Source organism: Acanthopagrus latus, chromosome 18 (assembly GCF_904848185.1).
Source record: "Acanthopagrus latus isolate v.2019 chromosome 18, fAcaLat1.1, whole genome shotgun sequence".
Lineage (NCBI taxonomy): Eukaryota > Metazoa > Chordata > Actinopteri > Spariformes > Sparidae > Acanthopagrus > Acanthopagrus latus.
In genome coordinates this window covers 21,343,393-21,367,741 of record NC_051056.1, presented here as the reverse complement: position 1 = coordinate 21,367,741, position 24,349 = coordinate 21,343,393, and the positions used below count along the sequence as shown (strand labels likewise).

Sequence of the window (24,349 nt, the reverse complement as noted above, 5' to 3'; positions counted from 1 at the left end):
GAGACGGTTTGTGACAAAACCAGAGCGGAGCGGAGCTGTGAAGTGTCACCTCATTGTGTGTTGGTTAGCTTGTTCAAACTGATACCATCCCACTAACCGCAGAGAGTTTTTGACTGAAGAGCTGCAGGAAGGTGTTGTCAGTGTCTGAAGGGAAAGATCTTCGGTAAGACTAGTTTGCTCAGCAGCTCAAGTCTGAGAGAATATCTGGAGCACAGCGTGTTCACTGTTCACTGTTGATAATAATCTCCTTTCCACATCACAGATACAGCCAGAGCCTTGTCTCAAAGGAAGATGCTGCAGTTCTCAACAGGACCTCTGCTTCTCCTCCTACCCTGGTTTGGTGGACTGGTCATCGGAGAGGTCAGCAACGACTTTTCCCACTGCCTCGATTTCTTCTATGAAAAAACTCCACCACTGGGCTTCACTAAAGCAGAATACCAGCCAATATGCCAGCGCTACAAACACACGAACCACTTTGCCACCCTGTATCACCGTCGGCGTCGTACACCACTGTACTCTGCCTATAAACTCAGTTTTCAGAAGGGCCAAAACCGGCCCGGTGCTAACTGGGAGTATGAACCACAGGTAAACAGAAAAAAACTTTTACTTAAAGACAAAATGTATGTACTGACTGCAACATTAGAAAACAAAATGAGTGAAAAATGAGGACCTTTTGTTTTGGTTAGTGCAAAATTAGTTAATGAGTTCTTCTACTGGATCATCCTTTATTGCTTTTAAATGTATTTTAATTCTTTTACCTGTTCTTAGGTTGTTTTCTAATTCCTCCTAAGTCTTCTTACTGGGCTGTATTGGTTTAATCTATCGATCTATGTTGCTGGTATTTGTATTGCTCACATGTGATTTTGTTGTCTATCGACGGCTTTTTATGCCTTTTACTTGTATTAAGTGTTCAATTTTGCGCTTTTTCTTTTTGGCCTTTTTGTTTGAACTTGCTCTTATGTTCCTCTTGGTTGTGAAGCATTTATTCTGTTCTATCATTGACCTGAGGGTCCTGCTTTCTGCTTTTAGTGTCAAAACACTTTGTAAAATTGTTTTAAGTGCATCTATATATCATACCTGGTGGATGTCACATGAATTCAGGCATTTTGCATGTAGATTTAATAGGATATAGTTTTGCGGCTGTAAGTGAGACTAAATGCGAGAGAACATTTGCAGTTGTGGTCATTGTGGTGACTTGCTCAAACACAGTTCTTTTCCATTACCTTCAAGCAGAAGCAAAGGCAAGATGCACCTAATCTTCTCTCAGGGGAAATAAAGCATTTTTTCATCCATTATGTTTTTTCTTCTATTTCATTTTATTTTGTTGATTTATTTTAGTGCACACACCTGTTTGCACACTCAGACACAGATTAAACTCAGTTGAACAGCAGCAGAGTGCTCTAATGTAGCTTTGAAGAAAATAAAAAAGTGATATCTTCTTCTGTCTTTGTTTCTAAGCTGGCGTCTCCCAAAGCCGGCCCAGATATGCAGCCTTTCCCACGCGAAATCCCAAAGAGAGTGAAGAACAGCCAGGCGATACCTGAGGATTACAAGAACTCCAGCTACACTAGGGGCCATCTCAATCCCAGCATGCACCACAAGATAAAAGCAGATCGTGAGGCTACCTTCACCCTGACAAACATTGTCCCGCAGCAGCAAGGCTCCAACCAGCATACCTGGAATCATCTGGAGAAGGAGGTGTTAAATAGATTCAAGGCTCACTGCAACAGGTTGATGTATGTGATCACTGGGGTCATGCCTTACAAATATGAGGCACACCAGATAAAGAAGAGGGTGTCTGTTCCTGAGTACATGTGGTCTGCCTACTGCTGCCCATCCTACAAGCGCAGCCTTCCTGAGTCTGCGAGGTCGTTTTTCCCCACGTACGCTGCAGTGGGAAGAAATGACCGTGACAGTGGGGAGGAGATTGTGCCGGTGAATCCTGACGCGAACGACAGGATCCGTGGTTATGATGTGAGGCAGATGCCTCTTCAAGAACTAGAGCGCATCTTGAGGAGGAAACTGAGAATGCCCAGACTGAGTCTGTTTAAAGGGCAGTGTCAGTAACGTAGGGTCACAGACTCTTTATACATCTATCATAGCCAAGGTTGTTATAGAAACTCCCTTAATGCTTAATTAATGTGTGTGTACTTAAATAAGATATCCTTTCATCACTAAATGTTTCTATTGAGTATGATCTTGCAGAATTCCTATTGTCAATGTCATCTTGCACCGACCTGATGCTTCTCCAATAAAATCAGACTGAAACTGTCAAAGAGCCTTCTGATGAGTTGAAGTATTTATTTTTTTTAATGATATGACTGAAACACAAACATACAAAATACCAAGTTGTCAATTATATTGTCAGAAACAAACAAGAGCATCGACTGTAATGCTGTATTATTGATAAAAAGACAAATGTACATTACTGATCATCATAAATAAGTACAAGCTTTGTACATACAAATGAAAACACATCAAATTAAAATGGCTGAAGGTCTGAGATTGATTTTCTTTCTCCTCGTGCAGAGGAATTCATTTACAACTGACTTCCTGTCAACTTTGGACATTTGCCTTCTGTATTTACTTTTTTAGCAGTGAGTATGAAAGGCATCTCCATATCACTGAGAATAAAATTAGCCTCTACCAGTCACATTCATCACCTAGATTCTACCACATTCAATGAAAAACCTGCTTTTTCTTTCCAATTCTGTCAGAGATTCAAAGGAGAGGATCTAAAAACACTGGTGGTTTTTCAGCTGCTCCACATCGCTAAAACCACTCCCACAGTTGGAGCACTGGAGCGTCGCCTTTTCACTGTTGTGTATGAGCTGGTGTCTCTTTAAGTACTCCACGCGACTGAACCGCTTTCCGCATGCCTCACACCCGTATGGACGCTCGCCCGTGTGAATCCGCTGGTGCCGTTCCAGATTGCCTAGACGACTGAAGGTGCGTCCGCACTGAGGGCAGCGGTGCGGCCTCTCGCCCGTGTGCACCAGATGATGCCGTTCCAGTGAGCGCGAGTGCGTGAAGCGCTTTCCGCAGATCTCACAGCAGTGCGGCCGCTCGGCGGCACAGGCGCACTCATGGTTCTTTAGTGCCCAGGCGTGGCTGAATGTGTTGCCACAGTGGGCACAGGGGAAAAGGCTATCCTCCGCTCCACTGTTCTGTAACTGAGATCCTCCAAGTGGACAGGGGTGATCCTCCAGCTCGGTGTCTGAGGTGAAGCCTCCTCCACACTGTGGGCAGAAGTGCAGCAGGTCCCCACCACCCTCCTCTTCGCCTCCACTCTCCCCGGCACTCCCTGGAGCAGACAGGTGGGACCTGGGCTCCGACTCCATTCCATCATCTCCAGACGTGACTGAGTCGCCCTCTCTCAACTTCTTCGACCAGCCTAACCTCAGCTCCACTGCAGCCCTCACAGGGTCCTTCGACCTGCCCTGTCCTACCTGCTCCTCTCTCTGCAGGGTCGGTGGCTGAGGCTCCAGCTCTTCGTCCTGCTCCATTCCATCCAGACCAATGTACTTGGGCGCCATGCTGATCTCGCTGCCTCTCACCACCTTGCATTCTGGGCTGACGTTCTGGGAGACCGTCATGGCAGCCTGCTCGCGGCCTCTCTCAGCCCTCAGTGCGGACTCCAGACCCCTCAGCTCATCCATGGTCATGCCCCCGTCTGATGGCTCTGCTGAGCCCACCTCCCAGTCCTCCTCGTCTTGCTCTCCCGGATGAAGGGTCGGGGGACGATCCGACAGGTCTCCTGAGAAGAAACAGAGAGGTGGACAGAAAGATGGCGTGAGCAATCATTTCCACTTTCTTTCAAACTGTTCCCCGCTCCCTCAACCAGTGTGACCCGGGCTCATTACCTTCGCTTTGGGCTCTGGAGCCAGAGCGGAGGTTCTTGTTGGGTGGGTCCATCTTCAAAGCCTCCTTGATGAGCTGGAGCGAGGCAGGTTGATAGCCCTCTGTTTGACAAAACTGCACAGAGAACCAAAATGGCCTGTTAACTTACATGCAATGTTTATAATGCATCTGAGAACAAAGCAGCGTGATTGATTACATTGTATTTTACCAACCATCAACAACACCTTGAAATGACTTGACAGGGAAGCCAATAACACATTTTTCATGCTCTGAATATTCAAATTGAGAGGAGGAGGAGAGGAAAGTAGTCCTGTGGCACTGCCACTTGGTCATGTGGTGGAATAGCAAACAGCTTTTCACCTCTACCAGTAGTATTTCTACCTAAAAGCCTGCTGCACTTGAGATGTGGAGAGCCACACTCAACAGGCTCTCCTGGAAGCTAAATATCGAATCAATAGCCTTCGTTTTATCCACTACATCTCTGCAGTGATTTGATGTCTGAACACGGGCAAAGCTCTCTCAGTTTCTCAGTATCAGCGCTCTCGTTTTCGCTCAACGTTCTTTCTCATTCTATATGAAGCCGCTGAGCAGCGCAGAGATGCTGTGCCACTTTCTCCTCCTACTCCTCCTCCTCTGAGAAAGCCCTTCTCCCTCACCTCCTCTTTGATGTTGGCCGTCTCCTCCCCCTCAACGCTGAGACTCCCCTCCCCTTCCTCGTCCTCCAACATCCCTCCCTCATCCTCTTCATCCCCGGGGAACTGGATGAGGTACATCTCCCGGGCCTCCTTCCCCCCTTTTCCTCCTGCTCCTGCTACCATCCCCACAGCTCCTCCGCTTCCTCCTCCTCCTCCACCGCCAACACCACCGCCGCCTCCTCCTTCCTCCCACACACCTCCAGGCCAGCCTTTGCCATAGGCTGCTGCCGGGCTCTTCTTTGACTTGCCTCCTGTGGAGAAGAGAAGACGAAGGAAGGGAGGGAGAGAGGTGAGAGAGGAAGGTGGGGAGGGGGCAGGAGGAGAGAGGGAGGGCATGTGGGGAGACAGGAAGGAGAGAGAATGAAATATGAGGGGGAGAGAGATAAGTGGGAGGAGATGATTGGGAGGTCAGGAGAGAGAGAGAGATGAAGGAGAAGTGGGTGGAGAAGTGGGAGATGAGAAGAAGGAGGAGGAGGAGGAGGAGGAGGAGGAGGGGTAGGGGAGGCAGAAGGGAACAGGAGTGGGGGGGTTGGGGGGAAGGGAGACAGGAAAGGGAGAAGTGGAGGAGGAGTGAGCATGATGAACGAGTGAGGAGAGAGGGGGCGTAGAAGGACAGACAAGCGAGCGGAAAGGAGAAAGAGACACGTGAAAGGGAGGAGAGGCAGAGAAGAGGGAGAGAAGTGGAGTTGGTGGTGGTGGGGGGGGTCGCTGGGGAGAGAGGGAGGAGGAGGAGTAGAGGGAGGACATGTTGAAGGAGAAAGAGAAGAATGAACATGTGAAAAGATGAGAGGGAGAGACAGAGGAGAAGTGGCAGTGGAGAGGAAGTGTGTAATTACGGCGGTGGTGGTGGTGGAGAGGAGCGGGAGAGGAGTGGAGCGGAGGAGGCGGGTGTGGGAGGGAGGGCGGGGGAGTGTGTGTGCAACGTGATGAAGGAGAGAGCAGAGCAGGAGGAGGTGGGGGCAGGGAGAGAGGAAGGAGGCGAGGGCGTGAAGGAGCGAGGAGCGGGAAGGGGAGGAGGTGGAGTTGGAGGGAGGCAGAGAGTGAAGAGAAGGAGGTGGGGGGAGGGAGAGGAGCAAGGCAGGAAGGGAGGGAGGGAGAGAGTGTGCAAAAAAGCACAGAGGAGTGGGAGGGACAGAATGCAGCAGGGAGTGAGAGAGAGAGACAGAGAGAGAGAGGAGAGGGGGAGGTGAAGGACAGAGGGAGAGAACATGAAGAGGAGGCGGAGGAGGAAGGAGGAGGCAGGGAGGGAGGGAGAGATCAGCTCTTGCCAGATGGTTTCCAACAAAACAAGTGCGTCTTCACATAAGCCCTGGCTGCACAGCAACAAACCTGCTCCTCACAGTCAAACACTGAAACATGGAAGATGTTGTTGCAAGGTGCCTTTTGATTGTAAAAGGCAGCTATAACCATGACACAAAGTAAAACAAAAAGGTGATGTAAGCCTCCCTGTCTGAGAGGAGAGGCTCGTCCTCGAAGCAAGAAGAAACACTCACGGGCGCCCTCAACTTTTCGTTTCTGCCGCCCTCCGGCCGCCTCCTCCAGTCCGGCGCTGCGGCGGTGGGCAGCCCAGCCCATCCCGTACTTGCGCTCGGTCCTCAGCTTGTTCTCGGTGAGCCTCAGCCGCAGTTTGAGAGCCTCGTTCTCCCTCCTGTTGACGGACAGCTCCACCAGGTAGTCGTTCACCGTCTCCTGGAAGAGTTTGGTGATCTCGCAGACGGAGGCTCGGATCAGGCTGTCCATGACGGCCGTCAGGTGGGTCTCGAACGTGGAGACCGACTCCTCCATCATCTTGACGACCTGAGTGGTGGTTCAGTAACAGTTGGATGTCAAGATCGTGAGACATACGAGACAGTCTTCCGCCGATATAGCGAAAGTTTCACCGCTTTAACCACAATACATCCAATCTTATCGCTAGCCTGTCTGTTACATAAACGAACTTTACTCCTCGCTACTAACTAGCAGCGACCGAAATCTTCAGAATATCAACATTGACCTGTGACAGGGCTCAACGGATCCACACATTAACATTATGCCTATTCCTGTCTGTTTAATTACAGACTACATTAAACGGCTAATTCCGGAGGTACAACGTCGCTATTGTAGTTCAACACCAAACCAGAATTAGCTAGTTGAAATAACTTGACGATGACAGACTGTTAAAGTGGACGAGGAGCAGTAACCCCTCCGCAACGGTGGAAAGTGATCGTGCTAGCAGCCTGGCTAATTTAGCCTCGTATACGCACCGTTTGTTAGATGAAGCCCCGGAGGAGTAAGTTGGACGTGAAACGGCGACACACGGTGTGAATTCACGGCTGGCAGACGAGCCCGCTCGGCGTTCATAAGCGCAGAGACACGGCGACAAAGGAAAGCGCCATCCAACTTCTGTCCGCTCTCCCCCTGCTACTGTTTTCCTCCTCGCCTCCTTCAGCACTGCTTAACGATGCTTGAGGAGACTGCGCATGCCCAGTACCGTAATTACCCTATACTCAAGAGCTGCCGCACCCTAGAAACACCACAAGCTCGTTTTTTTAAAAACATTTATTTTACCTTGCGCTTGATTTCAATAGTGGTGGTGAATATTATTTTTATGTAAGTCACAACACAAAAATACCTCCTCGCTGATAGTGTTTGCATTTTTTGTTGTTTTTTTTTGTTCACACAGTGTCAACATTAAAATGTCTTCCAGGGAGGATGGAGGCGCTGTTGTTAATGTTTGCTTCATGGTTGCACACTGAGAGAGGAAGACACGTCGTTTCTTCCGCCTCTGGGGTTGAGTTGCAGCGTCTGCCATCTGCAGTCCAGTCCGCGAAGGGGGGGTGAAGACAGCGCAGAAGACAAGTCATCATGCCGATGTTTGTGGTGAACACCAACGTGGCCAAAGGCGATGTGCCGTCGAGCCTGTTGTCGGAGGCCACCGAGGAGCTGGCTAAAGCGATGGGCAAACCTGCACAGGTGAGTTAGGCCAGGTGCGCGCTCAATCCTGCAGGACCTGCTCATCCGGACGTCCAGAACTAAATCCGCCCTCATTCTTTCCCACATGAATGACTTGACTATTCTGCTGGGTGCAACACGAGCAGCAGATTAAGTCTGATGTTCGTTTATTTCGCAGCTAAACTATGATATCTAACGCCTCTCTGAATGAGGCGAGCTTGTGGCGCAATTATGCAAACACTCCGTTATTTCAAGAGTTCCTGGTCAATGATTAATCATGGTGTCAGTAGTTCAGTAAACCCACATGTTAAAAGCAAACACACCGAAACAAACAGGGTTTGCATATAATGAGAGTCGCTAACTGCTGCTGACTGTGTTCTGTTTATGACTGCAGCTGTTGTTTAGCTTGTTAGCACTAGCATGCTAACCTCAGTAGGTATCCTTAGATGCCTTTGACTCTAATGTCAAAACTGTCTCATCTTAATATAATTTTTCCCTCCCATATTTTTCATATATATTTTTATAATGTTTTAAACCAAAATTATTACATATTGCACCTTTTTAATATGTTAAAATACACCAAAGTGATTCAGTATTTCTCACCAGAATATTAAGCTGCTTTTAGACCAGTATGTAGTGAAACTGCTGTAAAGTAAATAGTCAAATTTATAAATAATAATGAGAAAGAAATCTTAAATTTTACAGGTATAATCTGGTGACAAACTTGAATTGCGGTGGGGAAACTGTTCACCCTTCACTGTTATCCAGGGCCTCCACCCTGTGTTTTGATTAGATCCACCCAGTGTTGGTTGACATCTCTTTTGTGTCTCTGTCCTGCATGTACCAGTACATTGCCGTGCACATCAACCCTGACCAGACGATGATGTTCGGGGGAAAGGGAGACCCCTGCGCACTCTGCTCCCTCACCAGTATTGGCAAGATCAGCGGTCCTCAGAACAAGAAATACTCTCAACTCCTGTGTGGACTGCTCAACAAACACTTGGGCATCTCTGCTGACAGGTAGCAAACACACATAGCCACCATTAGTGCACATAAGTTGATAAGTAAACTTAATATTGCGACCGAAACAAAGACTGCCCCTATGCGGGAATCTTGCTCACTGTTCATGTCTAATCTCATTAACCTATTTCCCTTTGTGTCTATTTCAGGATTTATATTAACTTTGTAGACATGGAGGCAGCCAATGTGGCCTGGAACAACACCACCTTTGGCTGACATGGAGGTCAACGCACTGAAATAGAAGAACATTCCCTGTATTTTCATAGGTGTACTAACATGAATTAAAGAAGCAAAAGTCACCCGGTAATCCACTGGCCAATGTATGACTGACTTAAAAGCACTTAATATGACCCTTTGGCTTTGCACTGATCCCTTTGAATTTAAATGCAATAAAATGAACCATGTAGACCAAAAAATAATTGGTGCTTTCTTTTTATTGTTTAACCTGAAAGGCATACAGCATTTTCACGTTTAGGGGGGAAAAAAATCCCATCTTTTTTGGGATGTTTTGTCTTTGAAAATATTGGGTACACAACAGCAGCTAAATGGAATTAATCCATCAGTGATGTTATTATTTATCCCATGCTTTTCCTACTCTGACATGTCAGCACATCCTCAGTTAAAAAGGTCTATTCGGCCTGCTAGGTGCATGTGGCACTGGTCACAACTTGCCAATTATCTGAGGTTTTGAAGAAGAGGATCTATTTAAGATAAACTTAATGAATAAAAATCAAAATATCAGAAGACGGAAAGCTTATTTGTGGCCCCGAAATTCAAAAGCTGATTTTCTAGAAATTGTCTTCCTGTCCCAACTGAGTGCCTATCTCGACCTTTGTGTGAAAACAATGAGCTCAGTGTGAGCTAACGTGAAACCTGGTATTCATTGACAAAGTGGGAGGTGTTCAGTTAGATACTCAAATATATTTGCATTTGCTTACTGATTTCTTGCTATCTGAGGGTAGGTCAGAATACTTTTTTTTTTCTTTCCAGGGAATTACACAACTCTACTATATGCCTATGATAAGAGACATTTTATTACTTTATCAGAAAACACCTCAAGAAGAGCCAAAGAGGAGGGATCCCTCACCCAGGATGGAGAGACATGCAATAGATGTCACATGTACAGAACAGAACTACAAAATCCCAATTTACAAATTGCCCTGACAGAATATCTATACAAACTATGCAATATATATGTAAAGTATATGGATCCACATGATGCCTCAGGCCTGCTCAGTTGTCTCCTGGATGAGAGACAGCTACATGCTTGTGTCTTTTGTAGCATACTGTGTGTATGTACAAAGAGTGTGTGCTCAGTCTGCTGTGTGTGAGAGAGTTCTAGGTTGGTTTAGCACAATGATTTTATAAAGCCAGCCAGCGAAGTCTACCACCTTCTTAGCACCTTCATTACATTTGACAAACAGACTCAGAAACTGCGGTGGTGCAAGAATGCAGTCTGTAGTTTGAAAACCCAGGATTTGGTTAGCATCTTCAAACTTCCCTTGTCTCAAAGTCAATGTTTTTTTTTAAAAAATTGATTTTTGGTTGAATGCTTGTCTGTGGTTACCACAGTTCACTGGTCACATTCAAACTTAAGGCTTATTTTCGAGGATATTCCAAAGTCCAATTGAAAAATCTCATAAGTAAAACGGGAACAGGGGTGATGCTAACTTCAGGATGAACCAACAAAAATGTTATCCTTACACCCCTCCATTACTACATAATGTTGCTTTAAGTGAACATTGACAGGAAAAAATGAAACATTTGGGAGTGCAATTTCTATTCCTAAAATGGATTTGGTAACATGTGTCCTTTTGTTCTTTGTCTATTTTTAAATGTGCTCTGTTGTATAATTTATGTAACTGTGTAGTTAACAGCGTGCTGTCTTTGACAGGTCTCCCTCGAAAAAGACACTTTAATCTCAATGGACTTCCTGGTTAAATAAAGATAAAATAAACGTGTAGTACAGTCACAGTGCAGCGTTTCTGCTTTTATTTATGTTAAAGTTAAACACACCGGATAGTGTGTTTTTATACTTGCCTGGTTGCTACGGTAACTCCCGGCTTGGTAGCCAACAGAGAGCGCATGCGCCAGGCAAAATCTCGTTGTATGTTAAATACCCTTTCACACTATCATGACAGTCATGTTTTAGGTTTATAGTGGGTTTGTTTTGTTTTGTTTTTATAAATGTTGAAAGACATAATAAGAATATGCGGGGTGAATGTGGTGTGTTCTGGCATTAACATTACGGCCAAGATGACGTAGTCGTGTCGTAACTCCTCCTCTCGCGAAAATGGCGGACACCCATCCTCCGGTGTGTTCGTGAAACTAAATTAACAGAAACAAATGCGGATGGTTTTGATATTTTATTTACGATTTTGCCAGTTCAGTTGAGATCTTTAAGACCTTTAAGAGCAAGTTTCTTTGTTCTGGAGTTCTTGTGCCGAACGGTCAGTATTGTACAGACGATTGCATGCCGCCTTGTGTAACGTTAGCTACATAAATTAGTTTCTGTTCTGTTCTTTAGACGCAAACGAAATAATGAACCGAACTAGCTAACGTTAGTCATCAACATAGATATATTTAGCTAACGACTATATGGTTAAGGAAGAGACATGCGAAACACCACTGTTTTGGCTCACTTTGAATCGAAATTTAATGTTGCATGGTAACATAGGTTCCTGATGGTCCTCCCTTAACCTGAACGGGATTATCCAAACAGTCTTACTGTGTGTGACTGATGAATTTAAATGGTGGTGGCAGAACAGCCCTCACTCAGACGCTTGTTTCAGCAAACGTACACCAGGCTGGAGTGTGTCTAGCTGACCCTAATACGATCTGTCATCTCTCTGTATAGGTGTAAGGTGACCGTGGTTAGCGAAAGGACACGTTTAGCATCGCACAAGTCTTGATCAAGGACAGCTGCAAGCTACAGCCACACATCTGCAAGGATGTCCGACCGTCTGACAAGAGAATTCAGTGCCCAGCTTTCAACAACAATGGACTCAACCCTGAGGCGGGCTATGTATGAAATAATGAAGATCTTTGAGACCAGCCTACATGACCATCTAATGGAGCTGGTGCAGAGGGGAGAGGAGATAGCTAATCTTAAAATAAAGTTACAGAGAGCGGAGATCAAGCTGGGGGAAAGGCTGTGTGGAGGTGACACAGAAACAGAGACGAATGAAAAGCAGGTGACAGAACCTCAAAAAGAGCCCGAAAATGTTCTGGACGCCTCTGGACACACTTCTGATTATCCTGAGATTGATTTTGAAGGTATGGTGTTTGAATAAGGAGAATAACCTTACAATATATGCTACTTTTTACTGTGAAAGAAACCTTATAGAGAGAGCTGCCAGTATAGAGAGGAACTCAGTTTGAAACCTGACTTGACAGTGTGTTTAAAACCATTACAGACGTTTTCATGAGGTGCATGTTAAGTTTAATGGAAATCAGTACAAGAAAATCTGCAAGGCACTAAATATCAAAGTCCAGTAAATATCATCAGTCACAAGTTCATGTGAGCATTGCAGAAAGAATACCTTTTTGACTGTGCATGTACATGTCCTACCAAAGCATTACAGGGAAATGAATCACATTATTATATGGCTTACAGTTTGATCATGTCTGTTTCTTTGTGTGTGGCTTTGTGCAGTACCTTCTGACTGGTGTGCTCCTCTGGGCTCTGAGGCTGTGCCCAAACAAGAGGTTGGCCTGTGTCCCAGTGTAAGACTACGCAAGCTGCACATTCCTCTGTGGCAGGTTCCAATCAAGAAGGAGGTGAAGAGGATGTGGTGGCATGACAATTTAGTGTTTTACCTATGATGCAGACGTTATGTTGTTGGAAGAGACGGGCTAAAAAAGTTGTCGGCACACCTCCGTGTTGGGACAGCTCACCCTAACCCAACACTGCATCAGGATCAAATAATTGTGTTTCTGAATCAAGAGGCAATCAGTTGGGCATTGAGAGAGTCCATCTCACTAATTGTTTTAGACCATGTACCACTTCACATACCTTGTCATTTCAATAATTGCATATATAACTAATACATTTGTATTGTAGGTGGATATCCGTGGCATTGACTCTCACCAGCAAACAGTGGGTGGCAGGAAAACCACGAGAGGTGAGTTTTCATTTTGGATTAACTGATTGATTTCTGGAATAGCATTAATATTATTAGTATTTTAAATATTTTTTACACACTTGCCTGCGTACACTGTGATTAAAAACATTTATGCACTGGTGTTCAGATGTGGGCCGACCGGCTGACAATGCTCACTGCGAGAGTCTCGGTTGTGTTTTGCCGCAATCCCAAACCCTCGGCTACAGTGTTATACTTTTGCCTCCTCTGCATTTCATTTTAACTCTGCTGACTATCTTGCCATAACAGTTTGAGCTAGTCTCCTAACTAATCATGGATGACATATGCATCTGTGACATGACTTGCATAAACGTGAATATGGAGCACGCTAAAATGAAAATATTACAGGAAAGACTCAAGACAAGAATTGTGTCAATAAGAGAAGGTCAAGTAGCCTGGTCACTACTCACTGTCTTATTATGAACATACAGTTGAAGTTTTCATCAAAGAAAGATTACAGAAATATTACTGTATTCTGTCAATGACATTAGAAGAAAATTGAATTCAGCTAAAATCAGAATTGGCTAAAATTGGACAAGTTCATCTTGTAGCTCTGCCCATCTAATTGAATTAGTTTATTAGATAATAGACTGTTTAGTTTATCATATTCGAGTCATTTCTCCTTTTAAATGACTCAGTTTAATTTTCATGCAATGTTTTTCTTTTACAGGTTCTTCATTACAGAAGCACAGACACACAATGTCTGTTCAAAGAACTCATCGGGGACCAGTAAAAAATGACATAAAGAGATTGCTCCAAGACATCAGAGAAGAATATACCAACCTAACAGACACACCTCAAAGTCTAAGAAGAGGACGGAGAAGTCAAACAGGAAGAGAGCAAGAAAAAGCGATGGAGATCATAGGAGACAGGAAACAAACTGCAAAAACTAAGTTCAAGTCTACAGAACAGAAGTCTGTGGAAAATGACAGTCATAAGATCTACACCTGCAAATTCTGTAAGAAGAAATTTCAAACACTATTTGGCCTAAGTGTGCATGCGCGATCACACAAGAGGTGCCAGGGTTGTAAAAAAGAGTTCTCTTTTCCAAGTTATCTCAACAGCCATAAACTCTATTGTGCAAAACTTAAGGAATTGTTGGCAAAACAAGCAGAGTCCACTGACCCTCCAAAACATCAGCCCTGTGTAGGAGAAGCTGCTTCAGACAAAGGCCAGGTGATCGATAAGGATGACAAAGCTTTGTCACCAAGCAAAAAAACGGTTACCAAAAAGGAGGACAACACACCTTCATCACAGAGCAAAAAACGGGTGATCAGTGATGACACACCTTCACCACCGAGCAAACAAGAGGTGATCAAAAAGAGGGATGACGCACCGTCACCAACCAAGAAACAGGTGATCATTAAGGTAGAAAAACTACCATTGCCCTGCAGCCTTGGTGAATTATCTGTCCAGAAAGATGGACACACCAAGAAGCATACAAGTTCATTCTCCAACCAGAAGGACGAGTCAATCAGCCAGATGCGAGAGCACATACGTGGTTCAGGTGGCAGAAAGCCATTTCGCTGCAGCATGTGCCCTAAGAAATTCCGTTTTAAGCGGGCTCTCAATACGCACATAACGAAAATGCACAAAGACCAGGTGAATACCAGTCAGGCAAATGCAATCCTTTCATGGACTTTGCGTTCAGAGAAAACTGAAGAAAATAAAGAGGTTTTGATTTCTCCCTGCAAAGACACAAGTCAAGCAAGCAACCGCAACAACATTAAGAGAAAATCCAAGCACGACAGAAAGCCAGGTGTAATATGGAAAGAAATGGGCACCCTATGCCCTGATGGATACACCTGCTTAAAGTGCCCAAAAGTCACCAAAACCAAATATTTATTGATTGCCCACTTCCGCTCCCACACAGGAGAGAAACCTTTCAAATGTGACCATTGTGCTGCAAAGTTTCGTTGTGTATGGCAGCGTAACAACCACAGAAAGAAGTGCACTGGTATTTTGTTCCAGTGTGAGAAGTGTGATAAGAAATTCCTCTCAAAAACAAAGTATGACAGGCATGTGCTAAAATATCACAGGGACTGGCATCTCTTCTGCAAGATTTGTGGAAAAGGCTTCTTTCATAAAGGGCGCCTAAAGAACCACATGCAGAGCCATAAGCCAGTTTACAGTTAGTATCGCCTGTATATGGACACTGAAGCCCTGGATGTTCATGATGTTCATTCATCACGTACTGTTTGGTGTCTTCCATTAAGCTGTTTTGCAGTTTTTTTCTTCTATTTTAAGATGTAGTAATGATATAATTCACATCAGTATTCCTCATCTCTGTCAAGTATTAAAAGAATCTGGTGATGTTTTAGGGTTTCTGCAAAAAGCAATTCAGCAAGATCCTGTTTTGATACCAAATTAAAATACATACTTATGGAAAATGGAACCACAAACTGAACTGAAGTTATTATTAAGAACTTACTTTTGCAGTTAAACATCACGCTTACTGTTACATTTCAGTTTCTGAATTTCATAGGTTTCTCTGCATATGTACAGAGTAGGGATAGACTGATTATTGGGGCTAATATTCCCCAAAAGAAAGTCGGTAACGGGTATTTTTTGTGTTAATATATTTAAAATGTGGTTTTACTCAATGCTCCGCCCACAACAGTATACCTCAAAAGTGTACAATGTGAACAATACTTGAGTTACATTCCGTAATTTCATTCTGAATTTGGACACAACATTTTTTTTTTTTTTTTTTTTACTGCAAATGTATTTGCTCCACTAATTGGTTACCAATCTCCTTGATTACTGATAATTGGTATCAGCCTAAAAACAATCATATTGATCAAGCCCTAGTACAGAGCGGTCCATTCACAAACAAGTGCTCTTGTTCTACCATTGTCAACACAAAGTTTGTAAAGTAATTGTAATTTTGTCAATTCTTTCAGAAAATCTGAACCAATAAACTATTCATAGGGGAGGAAAAAAAGATTGTGTCTGACTAATTGATCAAGGTACTTAATGACACTGATGCAGTTGTGTAAATCCAACATTGACTTAAAGCACACCTGCTCTCACAACAATATAGGTTGCAAAGCTCCAGTATATGTTCTAAAGGAATAGCTACGGTTGAGGCCGTATAACAAAATCTCTGCTTGTTAAAAATCTGTCATCTCGCAGCAAACCTGTGAAGTTTAATTTTGAGGTCTCTGTGCATGTTTGTCTCCCATGTGCCTTAATCACAATCTTTCAGATCAACCCAGTGTCTGCTGATGTGCTTGGTTATGGTGAATTTTGGACCCATCTTTGTGATGTTACTGGACAAAATGTAATTGGTTACTGTAAAATAATTTCATCTCATGCTTGAGTTGTAAGACAAGGAAGAACACAGGTGAACGTGCTTCACGGTTATAAATATTCGTTGTATTTTGTACTTTTCTTTAACATTAATGTTGCTTGACTGAGAGACATTGCCCTAATTAAAGCATGTCGCTTGTCCTGCAAATGTATTAAAAGATGTGTTTTTATTTCCTTATAAAGTAAGGTTATAGTGCGACGTCTTTATAACAATATAAGAGATTAATCTGAAAGTCTACACATCATTACACACATATATTCGATCTTTATTGAGTTTTTTTTTTTTTTTTTAAATGCAGCATTGAAGGAACTGAATTCCGCAGCTTTTTTCTCGCGAGACTTGCAACAATCATCATATCAGATGCCAACCTGCTAGCTGGACGATGAGCCGCCGCATCTTTGAGCATGACTGAACTGTTTTCATGGATTCAAGGTCAGCCAGTGACTACATTGGCCGACGACTGATCAGTAACATTGCAACCTCCGTCTGTCGGTGTTCGTTTTGCTCAGAATGAGTTAGCGAGAATGCTAGCTAGAACGAGCTAGGACTGTCTACGCACCGCTGGCTCCCTTGTTTACACGCTAGCTGTATGTGATGTTAGCTAACGATACTGTAGCTAATAACAATAGCATCGCCTGTTAAGAACTTTTCATCTTTATGGTTTGCTAGAAGTTTGTTGTTTATGTACTCGTACTATGCAGACAGTCGCTGCATTTTATGTGCCTGTCATCACTATACAACAGTAGCTTTAGCCTACAAGCTGATTGCCATGACATCATAGCTTAAAAACGTCACACAGGTTGACTATCTGGAGATATTTAAACACTAACAGATAAACGGTTGCGGCAAACGGCCACTGGGAATGGCGTAGCTAACATTACTTAGCATGGCAACGTCTCATGGCAGTGTGCGGTGTTAGCCACATCGTCCCCCAGCTGCCTCTGGAGGCCAACCACAGAAGAAGACAGCGGTGTCAATCAGTCGTTGACATTAAAGCATCACCGCGTAAACAAAGGACAATGGAGACCGTGAGGAGTGCTTTCCACGCTCAGCTGGCCACCGTCATGGACTCGCTGCTGGCAGCTGCTGTGTGCGAGATCGCCAAGATCTTTGAGAGCAGCCTGTGCGAACAGCAGGCGGAGCTAGCGCAGAAATCAGAGGAGATCTCCATCCTCCGAGGCAAGCTGGAGAAGGTGGAGAGGAGGCAGAAGGCGAAGGGTGGAGGGGGCGAGGAAGGGGAGATGTCTTCAGGAGACAGGGATGGCGGTTTGAGGCAGCAGACCCTCGCAGGACCAGGTAATATTTAAGTCAGGAGATCATGAATACTCACTTGCCCTTTGCTGATGTAGGACGTGATAGCAAACACTTAATATAAGTAATCGAACTTTTTTTTTTTATGGATAGCTGTTTATCCTTTGCATGGGTGCATGTGGGTCAAACCATTTTGAGCCCTTCTCTGTCTTTTAACATACTTGGCACCAGAGGCTTTACAGATACAATGACCACCAATAATTCTCTTGCACAGGACTGAATGTGGAAAAGGATGCGTCTTCTCTTTCCGATCCAGTGGAAGGAATCAGTCAGAGCCTCAGCGGGATGAAAGAGGAGGTCACAGGCCAGGATGGAGCTTCAGTAAAACATGAGGTCAGACCCTGTCCTGCCACTCCATGATTCAAAAGTTTGCTGTCCAGTAAATGGAAGAAGCCGGTGCAAGGTGAAAGCTGCACCGTGGCTTACTGATCTGTTGTACTTCTTTTCCACAGCGGGCTGGTTCACGGCCTACCCTGGGGTCTGTTGCAGTCCAAGCCCCAGAGGGAAGCCTTGCTGCTGTGGACCAGAGACAGATGGATACCCTGTCTGCCACACAAGCCAAGGCCAAATGTAAGAAGAAGTTCCACCATTACTCTCCCAACAAGATGAAATTCTTTTTGTAAGAATATTTAATTTGAGAAAGTCCATGAATTATTCCCCTGAATTGTTTCTCTGTAGTGTCTCATTGGGATCAGGGCAGTCGCAGTGCAGACCACAGACCCCTCCAGGATCAAGCCTCCGCTCCGTTTCTCTCCATCTCCCAGAGCGGGCGTTGCTCCCCCAGGCCTGACCCAAGCCTAGCTCAAGCTGGGGAGTGGTTACCGGGGTTGGACACTACCCGAGGTGGGGTGTCCGGTCTGGACAACCTGCAGGCCGATGGCACCGGCTGCTCCGGTCCAGCTAGCAGCAGCACTGGAACAGACGCTTCCTGCTTCCGACCTGGTTTTGGCTCCGACGAGACCAGCAATGAAGATGACGATAGCTCTTTCCCTTTCCTGGACCAGGAGCCTGAGAACCAGAACTCCAATCAGAATTCTGTGCAGGGCCAGGCTGTGGGGCAGAGGGGAGCTCGCCAGGTTCAACCCCAAGCCCCCCCTGGCGAATCATCATGGAGACCCAGGGACGACAGAGTTGGGAGAGGCCCCATCAATCACACACGGCGGGTCCCATCTTTTGGCAACAGAGACCCACTCCGACCACAGTCCAATTCACAGTCGCTCACGCTACGACACACAAATACTCTGAGCCACCCCACAGCTCCCGGTGGAGGGAGCGGACGACCTTACACCTGCCCGTACTGTACCAAGTGTTTCACCTACCCCTCCCACCAGCGCAGACACCTTTTACGCCACACAGGGGTCAGACTGCATCCTTGTCAGTTTTGTGACAAGAGCTTCCTCACTCCCTCTGAACTCACCGTGCACACCCGCACACACACAGGGGAGCGGCCTTTTGGCTGTGCTCAGTGTGGTAAACGCTTCGCCCGCAGCGGAAACTTAAGAGCCCACCAAAGGGACGTTCACATGGGGAAGAGGCCTTTCGCTTGCACAGAGTGTGGGAAGAGATTTGCCCACAGGGGGAACCTGAGGGTGCACAATCACAGAGTCCATCAAGGAGATCCCTACTACATGGATGAGCAGCAAGAGCCTGATATGGGCCCTAATCCAATTTGAATCCAAGAAACTTGTTTCAGGATTACCGGTTGTGTTCCAGATAAATTTATGACAAAATTATTATATAAATATTTTAATGCAGGGCAACCTTAGAATAAGCATCTTTAAATTTTATCCTATGTAATTAATGACATACGTGGTCAAAAGAATATTTTAATTTATGTATCGACTTTTACAAATACAATTCAATGTCAGAAAAATGGGTCACACAAAAAGGGCGAGCTCTGTGTTGAACTGTTTTTTAAAAGTCATCCATTAGTACGAAATATTGGCTATAAAGAAGATGAGTTTATTAAGGGCGATCCTGTGTTCCCACGATGTTCTTCCCGTCAGTGAAAAGTCACTGAGTACATTTTCATTACTTGAAGTGAAAGAACTACAGAATGTTTTTCATAAAGACAATAAACAGAATCTAGTTGATATTAGATTTATACATGTGGCATGCAGAGGTAGGATAGCACGTCTCTTCCTTTTACAGTGTTGCTTACGTACTGGCCATCTCCTCACTTTTGTTCTGACTGTGTTGTAAAATGGAAACAAAGTTCATAATTGTGTTGTAACAGAAGAACTGTGCTTTTATTTTCCATCCTGTTTTTTCAAAGTGGAATTAAATAATATACTCGCATACAAACTGTTCTCCCCAGCCGGAAACATTAATGCATTGTACAGTACGCTCTTATATTGATGCACCGTGCTCTCAAAGACACCAGGGGGCAGTGTCACAACATACAGAAGATGAGTGTAGGAATGACTTTGGTCCACGTTGCAAATAGATTTGGGATAGAAGTGTTGCTCTCAGCATGTTTTAACATGTGCCCTCAATTTTCAGATATTTTTCCGTGATGTATGCACTTGTGTCATCATGCCATCTCTCTCATGGTCATGGCCCGTAAGCATGTGCTTATGAGGCAAAATCAGAATGTGTGTGTGTGTGTGTGAGTCCTCAGGTCACCAAACCCAAAATCTCTCCTGCTGTTTGACGTGTGTGTGTGTGTGTGTGCAAAAGTGTGAGCGGTTTTGTCTGTTCATAGCAACGACCTCTAACAGCACAAGGAGAGTTTTGTCTCAGTTTTTCTTTCTTAAAAAATAACTTGAAATAGATAAAATAAATATTCATATGCCCTCATGTAGCGGCAGTGTCAGGTAGTAACTAGTTACACGCATCAGCTTTATGTGAATAAGTTACAAAGTAATAGTTATTTCAATCTATTTTTTTATTTTGTTTTTTTTTAAAAAGGACATTGGTGAACAAAATTTCAGGGATTACAAAGGGGTAACATCAAAATAAATGATAAAAGCTTATATGTATAATCAAGCATTCACTATGTCAACTGGCATCTTGTTCCCATTCTGGGATCTCTTCTTTTGGCATGTTGGTGTAAAAATGCGGGTCAGCACAGTCATTGGAAACACCGTCAAGGGTCGAGTTGCTGACAAAGAGCTGTCCTTAGTCTAGACAGGCACAATTCATTCATGGCTGTGTGTGCTCTAGTTTAGGATGGTGTTTTTGATCGATTCCCTTGTTTGAATTTGGACTGCTTTTGTCTACCTTGGATGTTTCATTGCCAATTTGAAACATTTGCTACATCAGAAATCATAAAGTAATCAGGTGGAATAAGGCACATTACTTTGATGTAGAATTAAAATGGTTAAAATACCATCACTGGAGGCGGTATATCAGATTACATGCAGCTTCCTCTGGAGCCACAAAAGGCTCTATAATACTTTGCTCACATATCCAGTAGTCCAAAACACACTTCAATGTGGGCAATTTGGTGAGTTACCCTTTAAGTGATGGGGGCAGAATCCACTTACTCGTCCCTTAAGCAGCCTTAGCTCAAGTGTGTATCTACCAGATTCAGTGTTTTCAGTGCGAAATGTAATCTTTGTGTTACAGTCCCTCCACTGAAGCCCAGCAATGACACAAAAGGAGGCAATTTAATACTAATATAACTAACAACAAAAAAAATAGAGAACCAAGGCTGTGTTTTTTGAGCCATCACTTAAAAAAAAAAACTCCCACTGGAAAGTGCCTCAAGGATGTGGGCTGTGTGGAGGTTGATGAGACATTTGTCCCCGTCTCTCGCCCGCTCTCCCTTTCACACGAATCTCTCCACTGCTGAGCAAGGCTCGGCCGAGCTGCGCCCGTGTGTATTCCCCCGGCTGCTGAGTCCTTGCTTTGCTCATTGTAAAGATTACATTCAGTGACCCACCTCTCCCGAGGGTCACCTGAGTCTGTCTCTCCCTTTGGGTTTTACGTGCGCAGTTATAAAAAAAAAACATGTCTTAATAGTGCACAAAGAAAGGCCCCCTCTACATTGGCTCAGATGCAGGAGACACATAAAGGAATGGGTGCATGTCTCGGTCATGGAGTGTTGTATCTACGGATTTATGAGTGAATTAATGTGTCCATGTGAGAGGATTGAATCCCAATGCAGTAAAGCTGCAGGCTCTTACAGGCCATCCAGGGGAATGTACTGTTTTTAAGTACTGTATTTATGTGTGGATGAAAGCCTCGGGTCAAATAGAAACACAAATCTATACACAGATTTGGGTCTCGAAATAGGTGCATATGTGTGTGTGTGTGTGTGTGTGTGTGTGTGTGTGTGTGTATGTAACTTCACAGGCAGGGTTCATGCAGGCTTTGCAGTTTTTTTTTAATGTTTGTGTATTTGGTTATGTGTAATCTCCTTTATGCTGTAAGCTGCTTTGCCCCGGGGAGGGAGAGGCAACAAATGAACAGTTGACTGCACAATCCGGGTGCTTTGAATCTATGTGATAAAAGCTTTACATCAAGCTGGGTTGTATGTAGATATTTTGTCAATGTACCTATTTAAAACACCTTTTTTAACCCATGTTTTTCCCCCTGGCGCCACGTAAAATCGTTTGACCCGAGACTAATAGCTCCCTGTCTGTTCCCCCCTCATGATTTGATAAAAATTAGATCTTCCTCTTTGTAATAACAACCCTGTCAGGTAGCCATGTCCCAGTCAGTGTTTATCACCAGGCCCAAGTGTTATCATTCTGTTTTTCCAAGCAGAGATCAGGCCGTGATATGGTCTTTACCTTTTATGTCAACCATGTTTCAGTTTATTTCTTCTGCCCCTGAGGCTACTGCTTTAATTTGCCAGCAAGCAAAAAAAAACAAAAAAAAACAAAACACACTCTCAACCTCCTGCCATCTCCTTGCCCTCGGCCCAAAGAGCCATTCCATCACCATCCTATAATCCTCTAGGAGTAAAATTATCCCCCCGACACCCAGTTACTGCACCGGGCTCCCCAAACATGTCATGCACATGTTAAAAGAGAGGAAATATTAACCCTCGCTCAGCTGGTGATGTATGTTCAGTCAGGTAAATTATACTCCTGGATGTTGTGTGTGCTTGTGTGTTTGTTTCCATTCTTGAACATGCTTATGTGTGTGTGCGATGGAGATACCAACTCCTCTGTGTGTGTGTGTGTGTGTGTGTCTCAGGACTAAAAGGGTTTTTACGTGTTCTCAAGGCTGCTCGTAATCCACCCAGTCCCACCACTCCCCCGAGGTTGTGGTTTCATATGGGTTGCCATTACTGTAGTGAAACCCCCCTTTAGGGGATTACAGTGCTGTCTCCCCGCTCGAGGCACTGAGTTGATCCATCGTCTGCTGACTGTATTTAAGCACTCACTTAATGTGCTAATAGTGTTAGACTGGGGAGACGCCACAGAGCTTTTAACTTTCATCTGCTAAAGCTCTTTGTCTGCTGGAAATGCTGATTTCATGGCTGCTGGCTTAAAACCGTTGCTAATCAGCCTCAATCACAAAATATTAAATAAGGATGGAGCGGACTTCATGTGCACATGCTTGCGTGTGTGTGTGTGTACATTTCCAAGAGGAGCAGTCACTGGGCCACGATCACTGGGTTGAATCTCATCCAGTCAGAGGCGTTCACTGTTTCTCTTCACATTTTTGGGGGTCACAGAGCATGGAGAGGTGGAGCGGGAGTACATTATATTCCTCTGTCAGAGTTCCAGGGTTTTCCGAGTGTGTGTGTGTGTGTGTGTGTGTGTGTGTGTGTGTGTGTGTGTGTGTTAGTGTGTGTCTGCACGAACGAGTGTGTGTGCTCGATAGGCTGCTCTTGGGTTGCTAAGCAACCCTGTGTCTGCACATTGGAGTGGGGGTGGGAAGAGAGAGAAGCACCAGGTCAACAGAGGCAGACACTCACAGGCATCGCTGCGTCTGATTGGACACATCGGTGCTCCTGATGAATGATGCTGATCATTATCGTGTTTACTGGCTGTAGGCAGGAATCGTGCCGGAGTCTCAAAGTCCATTTATGTGTATCAGAAACTGTGGCTCAGATTCCGCTTCTTTTTTCACACTACGAGGGAGAGAGAAGAGAGAGAGAGAGAGGGGGAATTACTGTCTGATATTTTTTAATTGGTTTCCAATATATGTGATGAATAATTCTACTTTCCCACAGAGACTTCCTTCATTTTTATCTCTTATCCCTCATATATGCTCAGCTTTGATGACAAAACATCTGATTCTCGAAGACTGAAAGACAACAGTTGCACCTTGTTTCCAAAGATGGTTATAAGAACTGGTTCATGTCATACATTCTCAAGAAACTTTATCGACCCTCACCCCTTTTACTAAGTTAAAGTGTTTTCTTCTCAATATTAATTTAATCTTATTCTTATTTTTCAGTAAGATTGCTTTGATTTCGAACTCTCCATGAGATTCGGTCCCACCTGCACACAGATAAATACTTATTAAGCTCTGGGATAAACTGTTATTATAATGTTTTGCCCAGTCTTGTTTGTGTCAGGGGTAGTGAGCTACTTGATATTTACAGCTGATCTGTGAACTAATCATGAGTCATTGTTGAGTCAACAGATCAACTGTCAAACACCACTTGCTTGCTTCATTTTGAGTCTTTATTACTTTTTAACAATTAAATATGGATTAAGACAGACTGTTCTTGTTGTGGTTAAATGTCAAAGACCAGATGCAGATGCTCCACTTGTGTCCCCGCTGTCTCTACTGAAGGAGATGATGTGAGGACACAATACAGCTCAGATTCTCTCCAGGGCAACGTGTCGAAGTGACGTTGGGGATGGTCACGCTCCATTGTCACCAAGGTAACGGGACAAATTCGAGGCCAAGCCTTCACGGCTCAATGGCGCAATGGCTGGGGGAGGCCGACCCGAGCCTGCTGTTGCACAAGCCCAGGGTCAGGCATGGGAGGTTAACAAGGACAAGCTGAACTGGATTTACTGTACCTGAACAAACCTGCCTCATGCAGGGGTAAATACGGTGATTAAAGTGATTACTATGATGATGAGGACTTTAGGGAACCTATGCCGTGGTTTAATAACATCTTATTTCTTCTAGTATAAAGATTGAGTTTTAGTCAAATGGAT

General features: G+C 44.5%; 5 protein-coding genes across 6 annotated transcripts; 4 read left to right on the top strand and 1 right to left on the bottom strand.

Annotated features, from left to right (window-relative positions):
- The first annotated feature begins 27 nt into the window (after nucleotides 1-27).
- LOC119006973 (endonuclease domain-containing 1 protein-like) lies at nucleotides 28-2,263 on the top strand. The gene is made up of 3 exons (XM_037076159.1): nucleotides 28-163; nucleotides 263-585; nucleotides 1,459-2,263. Exons 2-3 carry the CDS (start codon nucleotides 292-294, stop codon nucleotides 2,065-2,067), a joined length of 903 nt encoding a protein of 300 aa, XP_036932054.1. The 5' UTR covers nucleotides 28-163; nucleotides 263-291; the 3' UTR covers nucleotides 2,068-2,263.
- A 24-nt stretch (nucleotides 2,264-2,287) lies between these two features.
- si:dkeyp-121d2.7 (zinc finger protein 768) lies at nucleotides 2,288-7,021 on the bottom strand. The gene is made up of 5 exons (XM_037076149.1): nucleotides 6,800-7,021; nucleotides 6,050-6,353; nucleotides 4,518-4,807; nucleotides 3,864-3,975; nucleotides 2,288-3,757 (listed from the first exon to the last, which is right to left on the bottom strand). The coding sequence occupies exons 2-5, from the start codon at nucleotides 6,342-6,344 to the stop codon at nucleotides 2,736-2,738; spliced, it is 1,719 nt and encodes a 572-aa protein (XP_036932044.1). The 5' UTR covers nucleotides 6,345-6,353; nucleotides 6,800-7,021; the 3' UTR covers nucleotides 2,288-2,735.
- Nucleotides 7,022-7,290: 269 nt separating this feature from the next.
- mif (macrophage migration inhibitory factor) lies at nucleotides 7,291-8,926 on the top strand. Its single transcript, XM_037076166.1, has 3 exons — nucleotides 7,291-7,508; nucleotides 8,335-8,507; nucleotides 8,657-8,926. Exons 1-3 carry the CDS (start codon nucleotides 7,401-7,403, stop codon nucleotides 8,721-8,723), a joined length of 348 nt encoding a protein of 115 aa, XP_036932061.1. The 5' UTR covers nucleotides 7,291-7,400; the 3' UTR covers nucleotides 8,724-8,926.
- Nucleotides 8,927-10,647: 1,721 nt separating this feature from the next.
- Nucleotides 10,648-15,593, top strand: LOC119006966 (zinc finger protein 728-like). Of its 2 annotated transcripts, none has more exons than XM_037076148.1 (5): nucleotides 10,648-10,821; nucleotides 11,365-11,783; nucleotides 12,163-12,287; nucleotides 12,571-12,631; nucleotides 13,320-15,593. In XM_037076148.1, the coding sequence occupies exons 2-5, from the start codon at nucleotides 11,459-11,461 to the stop codon at nucleotides 14,783-14,785; spliced, it is 1,977 nt and encodes a 658-aa protein (XP_036932043.1). In that variant the 5' UTR covers nucleotides 10,648-10,821; nucleotides 11,365-11,458; the 3' UTR covers nucleotides 14,786-15,593. The 2 variants fall into 2 exon arrangements, with proteins under 2 accessions (XP_036932043.1, XP_036932041.1); XM_037076146.1 differs by having other exon boundaries at nucleotides 10,648-10,957.
- A 706-nt stretch (nucleotides 15,594-16,299) lies between these two features.
- On the top strand, nucleotides 16,300-19,827 carry LOC119006968 (zinc finger protein 205-like). The gene is made up of 4 exons (XM_037076150.1): nucleotides 16,300-17,258; nucleotides 17,488-17,606; nucleotides 17,726-17,843; nucleotides 17,952-19,827. The coding sequence occupies exons 1-4, from the start codon at nucleotides 16,862-16,864 to the stop codon at nucleotides 18,944-18,946; spliced, it is 1,629 nt and encodes a 542-aa protein (XP_036932045.1). The 5' UTR covers nucleotides 16,300-16,861; the 3' UTR covers nucleotides 18,947-19,827.
- The last annotated feature ends 4,522 nt before the right edge of the window (nucleotides 19,828-24,349 follow it).

What these genes read in the sequence shown, in the direction of transcription:
- LOC119006973 (XM_037076159.1), top strand. Translation starts at nt 292, where the DNA reads ATGCTGCAGTTCTCAACAGGACCTCTGCTTCTCCTCCTACCCTGGTTT. An exon ending in ACTGGGAGTATGAACCACAG is followed by an intron (nt 586 to 1,458) that starts GTAAACAGAAAA and finishes TTTGTTTCTAAG; the next exon opens with CTGGCGTCTCCCAAAGCCGG.
- mif (XM_037076166.1), top strand. Translation starts at nt 7,401, where the DNA reads ATGCCGATGTTTGTGGTGAACACCAACGTGGCCAAAGGCGATGTGCCG. An exon ending in CGATGGGCAAACCTGCACAG is followed by an intron (nt 7,509 to 8,334) that starts GTGAGTTAGGCC and finishes TGCATGTACCAG; the next exon opens with TACATTGCCGTGCACATCAA. An exon ending in TTGGGCATCTCTGCTGACAG is followed by an intron (nt 8,508 to 8,656) that starts GTAGCAAACACA and finishes TGTCTATTTCAG; the next exon opens with GATTTATATTAACTTTGTAG.
- LOC119006968 (XM_037076150.1), top strand. Translation starts at nt 16,862, where the DNA reads ATGGCAGTGTGCGGTGTTAGCCACATCGTCCCCCAGCTGCCTCTGGAG. An exon ending in GAGCTTCAGTAAAACATGAG is followed by an intron (nt 17,607 to 17,725) that starts GTCAGACCCTGT and finishes TCTTTTCCACAG; the next exon opens with CGGGCTGGTTCACGGCCTAC. An exon ending in CACACAAGCCAAGGCCAAAT is followed by an intron (nt 17,844 to 17,951) that starts GTAAGAAGAAGT and finishes GTTTCTCTGTAG; the next exon opens with TGTCTCATTGGGATCAGGGC.
- LOC119006966 (XM_037076148.1), top strand. Translation starts at nt 11,459, where the DNA reads ATGTCCGACCGTCTGACAAGAGAATTCAGTGCCCAGCTTTCAACAACA. An exon ending in AGGTTCCAATCAAGAAGGAG is followed by an intron (nt 12,288 to 12,570) that starts GTGAAGAGGATG and finishes TTTGTATTGTAG; the next exon opens with GTGGATATCCGTGGCATTGA. An exon ending in TGGCAGGAAAACCACGAGAG is followed by an intron (nt 12,632 to 13,319) that starts GTGAGTTTTCAT and finishes TTTCTTTTACAG; the next exon opens with GTTCTTCATTACAGAAGCAC.
- si:dkeyp-121d2.7 (XM_037076149.1), bottom strand. Translation starts at nt 6,344, where the DNA reads ATGATGGAGGAGTCGGTCTCCACGTTCGAGACCCACCTGACGGCCGTC. An exon ending in CGGCCAACATCAAAGAGGAG is followed by an intron (nt 3,976 to 4,517) that starts GTGAGGGAGAAG and finishes TTCTCTGTGCAG; the next exon opens with TTTTGTCAAACAGAGGGCTA. An exon ending in CTCCAGAGCCCAAAGCGAAG is followed by an intron (nt 3,758 to 3,863) that starts GTAATGAGCCCG and finishes GTTTCTTCTCAG; the next exon opens with GAGACCTGTCGGATCGTCCC.